Consider the following 14,943-nt stretch of genomic DNA (forward strand, 5'->3'; position numbering starts at 1 on the left):
TTTAATACAATAAGTATCAGTTGTATTGAGAGAAATCAACGTAATCAACATAACATGATTGCACGAGGGATAAATCAACCATTCTTAGGAACAAGAAAAAATGAAAATTAAAAACTCATTCTTTCCATACAGAATTCTTTTATTTTTATTCAGAATTTTTATAACCGATGCAATATTGCTTATTTTCCTTCAGTACAACCGTGCTATATCGATTAAACTGAGATAAATCAATAAAACCAACACAACATGATTGTATAGGAGATAAATCAACCAAATTTAGGAATGATGCAAAAGGAAAAAAATTAAAAATCATTCTTTCTTCTTATAATATTTTTATTTTTATTCAAAATTCTTACAACTGAGACAACATTACTTATTTAGTTTCAGTACAACCACGTTGCATCAATTACATGAGATAAGTTAGTATAACTAACACTACTTGATTGTACGAGGGATAAATCAACCATTCATAGGATTGATGAAAAGTACAAAAAAAAAATTCATTCTTTCTATATACAATTTTTTTTATTTCAAACACAAACCAAATTTAAAAAGAAAATGTACACTAAATCCTACAAAATGATCTTCTTCATTTTTTAGTTATTTTAAATTATGTTTTCTAAATATATAACTAGAACCATTTCGGCAAGGTTAAATTTGATAAAACGTTCAATAATATATACAATAATATACTACAAAATAAAAGTCAAAGTTTTTATAGCGAACTTCAACTTAACTAATTCGGTGGGTAAAAATATGGTTATATCTCTACATTTTATCAGCACCCATATAATAAGATCTCATTGGATATTAAATATTAAATGCATTAAAACACTATGAAAAAAAAGCTTTCAGATTGACAATATAAACAAAATTTGTTTCGAACTTACCAATGAGTTCATGTCTATAATATGATCACAAAAAAGAGAAAAAGACATGACCTGAGATCTATTCAAGTTACCACTATGTTTTTTATCCATTCTCACAATTTTTTCGCGACTTTCGGCAACCACAACAATTTCTTCCTGATGTTTCACTATGAACAAACTTTTTAAACAAAAACCCTGAGGTTGTAAAACTTTTCTTAATGCGTTTTTAAATTTCTAACAATATTTTCCTAGGTTAAATTGACACACCAATATCCTATGACAAGCCGAGTCGAGCCACACCATTATTATCACAGTTTCTTATGAATTCTCTAGAATAAAATAATAATAAAAAAATAATTGACATGTGACATTTGCGAATTGATATTCGCATGTAGAGCTGAGTGCGCTCTCTGGACGCAATAATTTTTCCTTATTTTTAGCTTTCACATATATCTTTGATGCATTGTTTCTTTATTAACCGTTGGATTTTGAATAAAGCGTTGTATTTGAGCCTTGGTGTACAGGAACTTAAGATGGCGAGCATCCAACCTGCACCGGTTAACCTAAATGCAGGAATTCTAGATAACTTATCCCCGCAGCCGCAATAACCCGTCAGTCCTCTATCACTGGAATCTTCTTTCACCACAGCTCGCACCGGCCCCGTCTCCTCTCCTCTGCAACCTTCAACTCTACGCCCGTCGTTCTCAGAGGTAGTTTAGTTATGGATTTATTCAGATTCTAGTGTTGCGCATACTTATCTTTACCCAGTCGGGTTTTGCGAATTAGGCGAAAGCATGGAGTTCCCGGACGGTGAAATATTGAACTTTTAGAGAAGCTCACTGGCGGTACGAGCATTTGCATTTAAGTTTTCAATCTGTTACTAGGTTGTATTAGAAGGGTACTGTGAGGGACTGGTTCTTGCTTCCAACAACAAAATAATGATGTGCTAGGTTAAATTTTATTTTTTAACGGACATTCTGTATCCTGAAATGGAATTAATTTATATTGAAGTGCCTGGCAGCATCTTGCTATGGTTGCACTTCCTTTTCAGAGTTTGCAATGGCTTTTGGTTTTTTTTTTTTTCATAGCAACTGCTTTTGACAGCATGTTTGAAAATTTATTAGGGGTTAACAAGTATGGTGATGCTGACTTTGATGGATGAATTAAAGATTGAAAATGGCGAGTGGATAATTTTGTGAGGAGGAAAATGCAAAAAAATTTACTCCATCTATTTTTTTGAACTGAGATGAGTAAATTGTGCAACAGAAAACGCTTTGCTTTGTATTCTGATAGCCATCTTCTTTTACGCAGCAAAGATTTCTTCACACCTCACATCACCCTATCTCCTCTGCCTCCTTGCAAGTTTTTGTATTTTTTTCATTGTGTACCAGAAATAAGTTTTTTTTTTTTACTCAAATTTAATATATTTTTATAATTTTGAGTTTTCCTGAAATCAAAATGAGCCAATTGAAGTTGAGCGGGTCAAATTTGAACATGTTTGATTCATAAATTGATTTTGAGCTGATAATGGATTAGATCAAAATCACTAAACCAGATTTTTCATAGATCTATCCCATCCCCTCCCACTTCTGTTACTCTATTGATTAACATTTTTGAAAGTTGTTATCATGTTCTTGAAGCAGGTCTTAACAACTGCAACGGAGTATGTTGTTTCAAGCCAGCAATTCAAAACAGAAATAATGCCAGTCCATATTTCTTCGTTGGGATTCCCATCAGGTATTTTCCCATACATAAATTGTTCTGAAGATAGTGAATTGCGTATTTAACTACCACAATATGATCATTTGGCCACTTTGGTCTTGTAATGTGCTTTTCATTCTTGCTAATTGTTGCACTGGCTTCCACACTTGAACATGCTGGCTCTAACGACTTTTCTCCCAAGAAGTCCCTCCATATCTATCTTTATTGCACCTATGCCAAATTTTTCATATTGTGAAAGAGTAAGAAATTAAACGTTAAACCCAATATAATAATATAGAAATACTTAATATAAAAATACTTGCACATAATAGGACACCACAAAATACATCCACACATCTCTATGAATTTTAAGTTTCAAACAATATGTTTGTTCAGGCATAACATACACAACCGGTATGTTCTGAAATAAGATTGAAGCAAACTAAGAATATAGTAACAAGGATTACCATCACTTGAAAAGTAAGGTTTACTCTATGTACATTGCTTGTCTTAAATAGGAGAGAAACTTATTGAGAATTGATATTTGTAGATTAGGTGGCTTACTCTATTTACATTGCTTGTCATTGCCATGAATACTCAATGGCTTAGAGCTGTATATTTGTTGATATTTTTGAAATATTGGTTAATTCATTCATTTTGTTTTTGCTAGTTGGCTTTAGCATGTTAAACTATAGTTTCATTAAAGCTGTCAATAAACGAACAGAATCTTACTTATTCTTCTAGAAAGTAGTTGGACCTACACAAACAATCAAAAACCTTTGTAAAAAAAATTTAGGAGGGGGTGGGAGTCCCTTTTCTTAGGTTCGCCGATCAACATATGGGTAGTGTCATATGATTTTACTTAGGGAGTGGTTTTATTGGTCCACCTCATAAAAAGTGATGTAGTTTGTTTTTAGATGTATTTTTTTTTGGCGTATAGGTTTTCTCTCGAAACATACAATAATAATTTTTTTATTGAAACAACACCAAAATTGTCATCAAACTCAGAAAGAGGTGGGAAATATGAATATAAAACTTTTATAACTTGATGCATCGCAAAAAAATTTCTTGTATGCCTAAAATAATTTATCTTAAAAAATGCAATCAAAATCTCACATTCTTCAACAATAGTCGCCTTAGTCTGATTTTTACAAGAACAAGATAAAAATTCACTTCCACAAAGCAAACCAAAAATTTCATTTTTTTGTTTGCATAGATTAATGGTTGGTTTTGGGAGGAATATAAAATTCTAAACCCACATGATTCATGATCTAGTTAAAAAAGAATAAGATTGATGCATCCATATGTGTTACCCATCATTATTGTATTAGACCATCTTCAATGACTTGAAATTCAGAAGAAGGGAGAGAGACTGTCACTACATGATGTGATTCAAGAGGCTGTACAAAATGCCAAAAATAACCATAGAAGTAGGGGTGTGCATTATTTAGTCAAAACCAAAAAATCAAACCGAACTAACTAAGTTTGGTTGTTCCGGTTTGGTTTCAAAAATATATTTCGATTTTTACTTTTTAAAACCTTAATATTTGGTTTTCGGTTATTGGTTCGGTTTGAATTTGCATTTAACCTAACAAACTGAAAAATCAAAATTTATTAAAAAATTTTATTATATTTTAGGTACATTTATGTACATAACACCCAGTTCCTATGTATTTATATATCTAACACATCAATTCTACTTTTTTACAATTATAACTCCAAAATATTTTATATCTCATTAAAAATACCACCACTTTAATTTTAGAAAAAATGAAATACAATGTTTCATGCATAATTTATGCGTCGTTAATTTAAAAATTAAAGTTTAGGTGTTAGATATGTAAATACATAGGAATTAAGTGGTATGTATGTATATCATCCTATATGTTAATTTCATGAAAAATAAATAGTTGTTTATCATTTATACAATATTTGATTAAAATAAATGATTGATTCATGAAATTAAATTGATATAATTCATTTAAGACTTGTAATTTATAATGATTGTTCATATTCAAACTCTAGCAAACAATTAATTTTGGTTTATTCATAACCAAACCGTTTAAAATGAATGAAACCTTGGTTTGGTTGGTTCGGTTTTATTAAAATTTTGATTGGTTTGATTTTCTGGATTTTGGATTTTAGTTGCAATTGATTTGACCAATTTGCAAATTGATTCATTAAAACCGACTGACTCCTTACTCCCTATAAAGAAGGGTAATGCTATTCTAAAAGGAGGGATCAGTTTGTGAAGGAGTGAAATTCAAATTTTAGGATAAGGGGGTGTGAAAAAATTGAAAATCAAAGAATCATCCAAATTGCTCTTCCCCAATTTTCTCATTTTGATGACATGATTGGCCACCCCTCTTAGAAGATCCAAGGGAATATATCATTTAAGATGGTATACAGTTGTTATTATATATATAATTAGGTCAAGATAAATGATAATGGTGGTTTGTATAAGCGTTTTGAAAATGCATCTTATTAAATTACTTATCTGCCATCGTATATTTTGCAGACCTTACCAATGGTTCAATTCCAGAGGTTGCTATAAGAAGCAATGATGCTTTCGTTCCCATTCACTATTGATTTCTATAGTGGCCAGTTCTCTCATTGTCTCTCTTTTCTCAAATCTCCTCACATTTTAGCATAAGGTAGAAAAAATGAAGTAGATCTTTATCTGTAAAATCTCAATCAATTGGGGTATTCAATTAATGTTATCAGTTTGTTAGATATTGACATGAATAATAAAAAATTCTACCAACTTATTTTTTTAATTTGGATCATTATTTGAATAGGACGCAATGGAGAAAAAGGATTCATGTAGCCGACCCCACGTAGTGGGATTAAGGCTTTGTTGTTGTTGTTTTTGTTGGATCATTATTTAGAGAGGATTATTAATTTGGTTGATTACTCAAAACCATGTATGGTATTCTCATGTGGATTTGTGGTCAATTAAAAATCTGATTTATATCTATTTCATTTGATATGGACAATATGTAAAATGATTTATACTTGGTTATTGGTTTTATATAAAAGTAACATATGTAAAATGCCCTTTTATTACTATTTCCTTTCCTTTCTTTTCTATCCTTACTATTGTTATTAGGTTTTCTTTTACAGAGTGGTTGTCTGCATGACTACATATGCCAATGCGATTGCACTTCTATTCGCTGTTTTTGTGAATCTTATTGTTATATTAAGGATGATGGTCAAGTGTTAAAAGATAGTTGGGCGTGAGTTGAGTTAGTTTTGTTTTTGATAAATTCCTCCATTTAGAGTGGATGAAAAATATGGAAATGAATGAATAGATTTCACCCTTTTGTCAATTCTTCTTTTGTATCTTATCTTGGGAGTGATGAGTAGCTTGAATAGCTTTATTAGGATCTAAGATCCTAATGTTGGCATATTCGTTAAGAATCTATGCTTGTTTCATTGACCACCTCTGCATTTGACCAGACTCCTTCTTGACATAGCAAGTTTCATTATGATCCCTTGTTTTGTTTTAACGGTCGAGCTATGACCTCCGTCGATCCTTGCCATATCGATATGCCTCCCTCTAGGCAATCTTCTTTTTGTGACTTAACACATCTGTCAATATATTCCGTGACAAGTACTATTATCATTCAAGCTATGTCCGCAATATTCACCCATTTGCACCCTTCTGCGTTTGCCTTGATCACATCCTATGAGGCATGGAAATAGACACAGAGATATGAACACGATATGACACGATACGACAATATCACATAATCGAAAAAAAATAGGACATGACACATCATGGATATATTTTTATAATTAATAAAACATCACAATAAAAATATAATTTTTTCATTATTCTTTACTATAGACATAATAAAATAAAGTATACAAGAGTAAAATTTAACTTATATTATGAACCAACATACTTTTAAAAATTAATTTTCATAATTAAACATTATATATTTCAAAAGAATTTGGCCAACTTATTTGCTAGGATTTAAAATATTATGCGATTACACTTTGTTGAATTAATTAAATTAAAATTTAACTTTTCTATATAACAATTATCTTTAAATAGTAAAAAAAAATTATAACCTAAAAAATTAGAGCGGCTTTGACTTCACTTTGCTTCGATGAATAAAATCACAATATTCGTGGGTATTGGATCGACTTCACTGAACATGCTTGAGTCTTGCTTAGGTTGCGACAAGGAAGCTTGCGACTTCTGCTTTAGAGGGTTGATATTTAGCTTTGATGAATAAAAAAGAACTCCAACTCTCGGCTTCGACAAATGTAGGAACGATCTCTGATGTGCAGCTTCGACAAACAAAGAGGGAATTATTGATTTTCGGCTTCGACAAATATTGGATGCACCTTTGATGCTTGACTTTGATGAATTTTAGAGGGAGCTTTGATATGATGAGAGCAGAGGCGGTTTCGACCATGTCATATAATTAATGCTACACATATATTTATAATGCGGTTTCGACTATGTCATATAATTAATGCTACACATATATTTATAATTAAGGATTTTGTGGGCACTTTTGTTGGCACACTAACAGTAGATTGTAGATCTCATTGTTTGTCTTCCATGCTAGTTTCTCAAACTTCTGTATCAACTTTAGTGACAACTCATTATTGTTTATAGCCACCTTTTATTATTTATGCAAGCTCTCCTCATCTACATAGGTCTTTTCTATATCTCAATAACCATATTCTGCCTCATCCACTCGTTTAAGAAAATACATAATGAGGAAATTTCTTCAACTTCAATGCAACATACTCAATCCTCATGACAAAATCGTAATATTTCATGGAGAACAATATGGATTTGATTGAGGATGTTAAGGGAGACTCAACAATCAGGCAGATAGAATACTTTATTCTTTTGCGATCGTGGAAAATGTTCAATTACGATTGACAAAACTTGAATAATGCTTTGTACAAAATGATCGACTGAATCATGTGCAAATTTTAATATGAAGTATTTATTAAAATTTATTTAGTAAATGAATGTCAGGAAAAAAAAAATCAAGATAGCCTTCTTGGTTGCCCATTAAATGGATGACTAAGGGTGGTCTGCCTTTTTTATTTAGATAATTATGATAAAATTTTTAAAAATGTTTGCAATAAATTTAAAAAAAAATGGAACTTTATTTACTATATATAGAAATTTTATCAAGGAAGAAACTTAAAAAATATTTCTAAATTCTTGCTGAAAAGATTTTCTTAAATATAATTTTTAAATTTAAGATTTAAGTTAGAATAATATACATATTTTAAATTTTCTTAAAAATATTTGGTAGAATTTTATTTAATATTTATAAATTTTATATTCTTAGAGAAAGTTATAAAATTTTGAAATTTTTTGGTAAATATTTAACATTGCTAGAATTTTTAAATTTATTAAAGAAATTTTATTTGAGAGTAATCTTTTAATATTTATAAATTTATTTTTAATAAATAATATAGATTTTATGTGTACAATTTTGTTAACATTTTTAAGTTATGTATTTTAAAAAAAATGTAATCACGGCTTTGTTTTATAAATATCTCCATCTAGTGAGGATGAAGATTTGAAAATGAAATAATAGTTTTTTTTTAATTTGAATTATTTATTTTAAATTTATTTTGGGATTGATGAGTGGCTTGAAATGCTCTAATAAGATTTAAGATCCTAAATGCTATCTACGAACTTCATTCTTTTTTGTGTTGGTGAAACATTAACCTTTCCTCTGTAACTTGCTTACAAAGTAAAGTAAGGTGGTTTGAGTCAACAATACATCTTAATGTAAAATAATGCATTTAAATATGGCTTTCTGAACCGAAAAAGTATGCATCAAATCTTATTTGAACTCATATTTTTCAGGTCAAGCTTGTACTGAAGTCAACCCGGTCCTAATTGGACCATTTGATTGATTTTCAAAGAGTTTTTGCCACATAATTGGTCATTTTATATCATTCTGTTTAGTTTGATATCCTTGGCAAGTCTTTGTGTTCTTATATAAAGGGCGCGCATGTTTTTACGAATGAGCATAACCGGTGGTCTGAGCTGTAATCTTTGTTTACCGAGCACATGAAACGTCTGGTTCACATTGGTACGAACATGTATTTTGCTCAGCCGAAGTCGAGAGAAGTCGCAGAATTTTTGTTTGTATAGTCTATAATTAATACACTGCTCAAATGCGAGACTGCAGAAAGTTGAAATTGAATTTTGAAGCTAAAAGCCTTTGCTTATATATGGTTGAACCAATATAGCAATTGCTAATTACAAACATATAAATGATATATCCCTTGGCCATGCATATAGTTTTATTTTCTGTTATTTAATGAACAGTCATCATTTTATGTGACAAAATTGGGGGGGTGGGGGTGCTTAAGCGAAGTTATTCAGTTAGTTGCAGGGTTACATAATCATTTAATCTCTACGTTGTGGTATTAGTTGGATTGGCTCCCTCACCGGAGCTGCTGGAGAGCTATAGATTAGTGGTGTATCATCTTACTTTCAACTTGGCATGTTGTCATAGCAACCATTGAGTTTTCGTGATGAATGTTTGGCTTTAACAAGGCTATGTATTGAAAAAAGAAAGAAAATGAATTTTTGTGGAAAATAATAGGAGTGTGCAAACATTGATTTTGAAAATACTTCGGAATTCTTTTTAACTTTTTTTTACATATTTTCTTAGAATCTGATTCAGTGCTAAGCTTATTTGTAGATAATATATTTCAATTTTAGAATAGGCGAGGTTATACATATATTATTAGAATATTTTAATGGTTAGTAATAGTTATTATTTAATTTTGATTTATTTCCTTTGATTTCCTTCCTTTTTCTATTATATTCAGTTTTTCTCTTTTCCTTTCTATTATATCCTAAGTTTAAATTTTTTTTTTCTAGTTGATCCTTTAATGAGTATATATATTCCTCTTTGTATCAATAAAAAGTTTCTTGGGTTCTATATTTTAACATGGTATTAGAGCAAAACCCTAGATCCAGTAGCCCCCAGGTCTCCTCTGTCGGTTCCCGCAGCCGCCGCCTCCACCTTGTTATCCTAGCCGGTGACCTCCTCTGTCGGTCCGATGAACTACAAGAAGACAGACAGCCATCCGCCTGGTTTTATCTGCAGATCTGTAGGGAGGCCCTCCTGGTTTCTGTTCTGCAGGAAGCCCGTTTGGTTTCTGTTTTGCAGGAAAGCCCGCATGATTTCTGTTCTGCAGCCGCTTAGTTTTGTTCTACAGGAAGGCCCACCTGATCTATTCCGCAGGAAGCCCGCCTGGTTTCTGTTATGCAGGAAGCCATCCGTTGTTCTGTTTGCAGCAAGCAGCCGCTGTCCGCAGAAAGCCATCCGCCTGTTTTCTGCTATGCAGGAAGCTATCGGCTGTTTTGGCCAGAACAAACAATCTTTGTCTGCAAGAAGCTATCCGCTATTTTGCATGAAGCCATCCGCTATTCTGCATACTGCTGCGGCTATTCTACAGGAAGAATTCCTGCAGCTATCCTGCTACCTGCAATTTCTGCGGTTGTATTCGTTTGTCGTGATTCTACAAAAATTCATCGATAGCTCAAAACCACAACAACATATCATTTGGTTCAGTCTGAATCATGGCTGATTCTTTCAATGTATCACCCTCAGAAGGCGGTCTTGATTCCACTAGAGGATCGACTCCAACTTCCGCTCCCTTGCAGACCGCAGGACCAAAAACTAATATGAATTTCTTGATCACAACTCATAAGTTGAACGACGACAGCTTTCTCTAATGGCCTAATCAGTATCTTTGTTTATTCAAGGGCGTGAGAAATTTGGTCATCTCACTGGTATGATTCGTGAACCTTCAAAGACGGACCCAACGCATAGAACTTTGAAAGTGGATAATTCCATTGTCATGTCGTGGTTGATCAACTCCATAGAAACTTTGATTGACCGATCACATATGTTCCTTTCTTCCGCTAGTGCAGCTGGACGACAGTCCGTGATTTCTACTTGGATGTGGGGAATTCCAATCAACTCTATGATGTATCTAAGAAAATCTGTGGGACAAAACAACAATCTAGGACCGTGACCCAATACTATAATGATCTAATTGCTTTATGAATGGAATGTGACTTATGTTATGACTACATTTGGGAATCTCCGGTCGATTTGTCTCTTTTTCAAAAAATTATAAAAAAAAACCGCATGTTCTAATTTATGGCAGACATCAACAAAGATCTTGACGAAGTCTGGGGCCATATTCTTGGTCAGGATCCTCTTTCTTTTACTCGCATTGCTTTCACTGAGGTTCGTCGCGAAGAGAGCCAGAGACTTGTAATGCTTGGTGTTTCCACTTAGTCTGTCGAAGCATCCACCTTGGTCTCTAAAAGTGCTCAACCCCAGGCTGATCACCCTACTTATGATTTCTGTCACCCAACCACACTCGTAAAACCTGCATCTAAACATACAACCAAATCTTTCACTGCTAAGGGTCTCACCACGACATTTGAATGAAACACGGTACAATCGACCTCTACCCAGAACAATCCAGAATCCTCCAATTCTCTGAAGAGTCAAATGGAGGAACTAATTAAGATGCTTGGATCCACCCTACTCTCTTCCGACCTGTCAACCTCCCATGTTTGTCAAGACCAATCCCATGACTTTCATTTCTTTTGCCCCTTCTAGTCCATTGATCATTGATTCAAGTACTACAAATCACATGATTGGAAGCGAAGCTCTCAAGCCTTTTCAACATACTGTCCTTGTTAAGAAAATATACTGTTAAAATTGTTGATGGTCTCAAAGTTCTATTGTTGATAAATGTTCTATGGCTTTAACAACAAACCTAACTCTAGAATCTGTGTTACATGTATCTTTGCTGAAATGTAACCTTTTATTAGTCAGTAAGTTGATATATCTTTTCAGGATCATTGTTTGGGGAGGATGATTGGAACTGCTAAGCGGATTGGCGGGCTCTACATCTTTCAAGAAAAAAAACACTGAGAATAGGACACTCCATCCAGTAGTTTCAGTTTATCTCAATCCACTGATTGTCTTATTATATTGCTACACAGTCGTTTAAGTCATCCTAGTTTTTAATATTTAAAGTAATTGTATCCACTGATGTTTATTACCAAAAATTCTTCTATTTTCAAATGTAAAACCTGTCAATTAGCTAAACATCATCGTGTCCCTTATCCACCCCACAATTACACCACTGTTCACTTTTTTCTCTCTTATTCACAAGTGGCTTATGGGGGCCCTCTCGCACCTTTAGCTATACCAAGAAACAATGATTTTTTATTTTGATTGATGATCACACTCAGATGATATATGTCTATATTTTAAAAGATAAATTTGAAGTTGTCACTTTCAAAAGCTTTCACACCTTCATTTTGATCTAATTCAAAACTCCAATTCAACTTCTTCGGATTGATAATTTTCGTGAATTTTTTAACTTAATATTAGGAGAATTCTTGTTAAGTAAGGTCATCCTCTATCATAGCTGTTGTTTCGACACTTTTCAACAAAATATGTAACCGAAAAGAAAAACTGACATCTCCTCTACGCTACTCGCTCCATTATGTTTCACTATAATGTCCCAAAGTGTTTCTGGAATGATTCCATTCTTACCACAACTTAATCTCATAATTAGTCCACAAAAAAATTCACAACTTTCGTACCCCTTTATCTGTCTTGAGATCGTTCTTTTCTAACAACCGGGTTTTCTCCACTTTAACCCCAAAATTTTATGTTGCACAGTCTTTGTTCGGAACATAGCCCAAACTCAGAATAAACTTGATCTCAAGTTCATAAAAGGTGTTTTTCTAGGATACTCTGCCACACAAAAGGGGACCCTACTACAAATAAGGTCTATGTGAGTGCCGATGTCTCTTTTTTTCAAAGTGTTCCCTACTTTCCTAACTCGACCTCAAGTGAGGGGGAGCTAGAGTACTTGGACATCATTTCTTACTCTACTCCTGTGGATGTTCCCCCCTACGTCACCTACCATCAAAGAAACTTTAGTTTTTTTTTGTTCCAGCCACCTCTCATATCACTAAAGAGCCCTTTGTTCCTCTGATTCCACCTACACACCCTCCCACTCCCCGTGTTTACATTCGACACACTCATTCTCATGCACCTACTCAGGAGCTTTCTAACACCTTGCTGGACCTTGAATCCGCTCTGGACGACATCTCTAACATTGTTCCAACTCAAAATGAGGAAGCGAGTTCTCCTAGTAAGGTACACAATCAGACATGTTTTCTCTATCCTGTGTCAAACTTTCTCCTTTTACAGATTATCGTCAAACTAAAGAGTATTTGGTACGGTCTTGACAAATCATTAGCTTCTATCTACTATTGAGGTTGCTTTAGCAGAGCCGACCTGGAAAGCTGCTATCATGGAGGAGATGAATGCCCTTGAGCAAAACCATACTTGAGACATTTTTTATTTTCCTTGGAGCAGGAAAACAGTGGGATGCCGGTGGATTTTTAAGCGTCAAGTTTAAATCTAATAGATCCTTTGAACGCAATAAGACACAGTTGGTCGCCAAATGATACTCACAGACTTATAGAGTTGACTACAAGGAAAAATTTGCTTCAGTGGATAAATTAAACACTATTCGAGTTCTCTTATCCCTGACTGTGGAATATGGATTGGCTTCTATTTCAGATTGATTTCAAAATGTGTTCCTGAACGGTGATCTTATAGAAGAAGTTTACATGGCCCTTCCTCCAGGCTTGACTCCACTGCCTCCCAGGGGCAAATATGTAGAATGCAAAAGTCCCTCTATGAACTAAAATAGTCACCACAAGCATAGTTCGGGAAGTTCACAAAGGTGGTGGTAGATCATGGATTCACTCAGGCTCAATCAAACCACACACTCTTCTTCCGACATTCCTCTAACAATCAGATAACTATTCTTATCGTTTATGTCGATGATATTGTTCTCACAGGGAATGATCTACTCACATTGGAATCTCGAAAGACATTCTTGCCGCCTCCTTTGATATGAATGACTTGGATCTTTTCGGTACTTCTTAGGTATGGAAGTTGCTTGGCATTTGCCTAGGGGAAATGTCATTGACCTTTTGACAGAGAACAATCTTCTTCTGTGCAAACCAGTAGCTATCCTGATGGATCCAAATGAAAAGCTTCTTGATATTCCCAAGGCAACTCCTGAAACAAAACTTGCTACCAGCGTCTTGTGGGGAAACTCGTATACCTTGCCCATATACGCCCCGACATATGCCATGCAGTTGGGGTAGTAAGTAGATTCATGCATGTCCCCTATGACCACCATCATCAAGCTATCCACCAGATTCTCTACTATTTAAAAGACACAACAGACTCATATTTGTATTTTTCTCGCCACACCTCTCACAATATTGGTGTTTTCAAAGATGTTGATTGGGCCAGATCCGTCCATGATCGATGATCTATCTTGGGATACTACTCATTTGTTTGGGGAAAGCAGTCTGTGGTTGCCCGGAGCAGTGCTGAAGCAGAATTTTGATCAACGCCACTGGGAATTTGTGATGCTCTCTGATTACGCATCATGCTTCAAGAATGCATATGTCAGTCTTCGTTATCCTATAGTTGTTTTGTGATCACAAGACAACTATTAGCTATGCTCATAATCCAGTACAACATGATTGCACCAAACACGTTGAAATTGACCAACACTTCATTAAGGAAAAACTTGAATTCGGGAAAATTTGCGTTTTGTTTGTGTCATCGAGTAGCCAACTGACGGATATCCTTACAAAGAACCTTTTTCGACCATTATTCGATGATTTTAAGTTCAAGTTGAACATGTCTGACATCTATGCTCAACTGGAGGGTGAATATTAGAATATTTTAATGGGTAGTAATGACTATTATTTAATTCTGACTATTCTAAGTTATTTCCTTTGATTTTCTTCGTTGTTGTATTATATTCAGTTTTTTTTCTTTTCTTTTTTATTATATCCTAAGCGCGCGCGCACACACACATAGTTGGTGGCACTCACACACACAAATATATATATGCTGCACATTTCGTGGCATTTGGTAGAACGGTCTCTTTGAAGTTCGTAAGTCCCCTTAGTTCTAGGGTTTGGTGCTCGAATTATTTGCACACCGCTTCGGCTCTTAGACCTAGCGGGGTTTACGCAAAGGGGTTGATCGGTATTTCCGTCTGTCGATTAATATATATATATAGATATATATATATATATATATAGTACCCCAGCCTGTTGGCATCCACGGTATAAGACCCATCAGGCCGAGAGTTTGAATCCTCTCTGACACAGTTGGCCTTGAGGAGGTGGCACACGAATTGTTAGGCATATTAGGAGTGGCTCGAGTCTCGTATAATAGTCTCCTCCCATTCTTTGTTAAAGTATATATATATATATATATATATATAT

At 34.0% G+C, this 14,943-nt stretch overlaps 1 protein-coding gene across 4 annotated transcripts in view; it reads left to right on the forward strand.

Moving 5' to 3' along the window:
* The first annotated feature begins 1,391 nt into the window (after nucleotides 1-1,391).
* LOC110022404 (SAP-like protein BP-73) overlaps nucleotides 1,392-14,943 on the forward strand; it is a 15,481-nt gene continuing 1,929 nt past the window's right edge. The window contains exons 1-3 of one of the 4 annotated variants that reach the window (XM_020721325.1): nucleotides 1,392-1,579; nucleotides 1,656-1,729; nucleotides 2,513-2,606. In XM_020721325.1, coding sequence (XP_020576984.1) covers nucleotides 2,570-2,606 — 37 coding nt within the window. In that variant the 5' untranslated portion in view covers nucleotides 1,392-1,579; nucleotides 1,656-1,729; nucleotides 2,513-2,569. Of the gene's footprint in view, nucleotides 1,580-1,655; nucleotides 1,730-2,509; nucleotides 2,607-14,943 lie in introns of all 4 variants that reach the window. The other 3 variants (XM_020721324.1, XM_020721327.1, XM_020721326.1) reach the window with 3 other exon arrangements.

This window comes from Phalaenopsis equestris, unplaced genomic scaffold (assembly GCF_001263595.1).
Source record: "Phalaenopsis equestris unplaced genomic scaffold, ASM126359v1 Scaffold000188, whole genome shotgun sequence".
NCBI classification, from domain to species: Eukaryota; Viridiplantae; Streptophyta; class Magnoliopsida; order Asparagales; family Orchidaceae; genus Phalaenopsis; species Phalaenopsis equestris.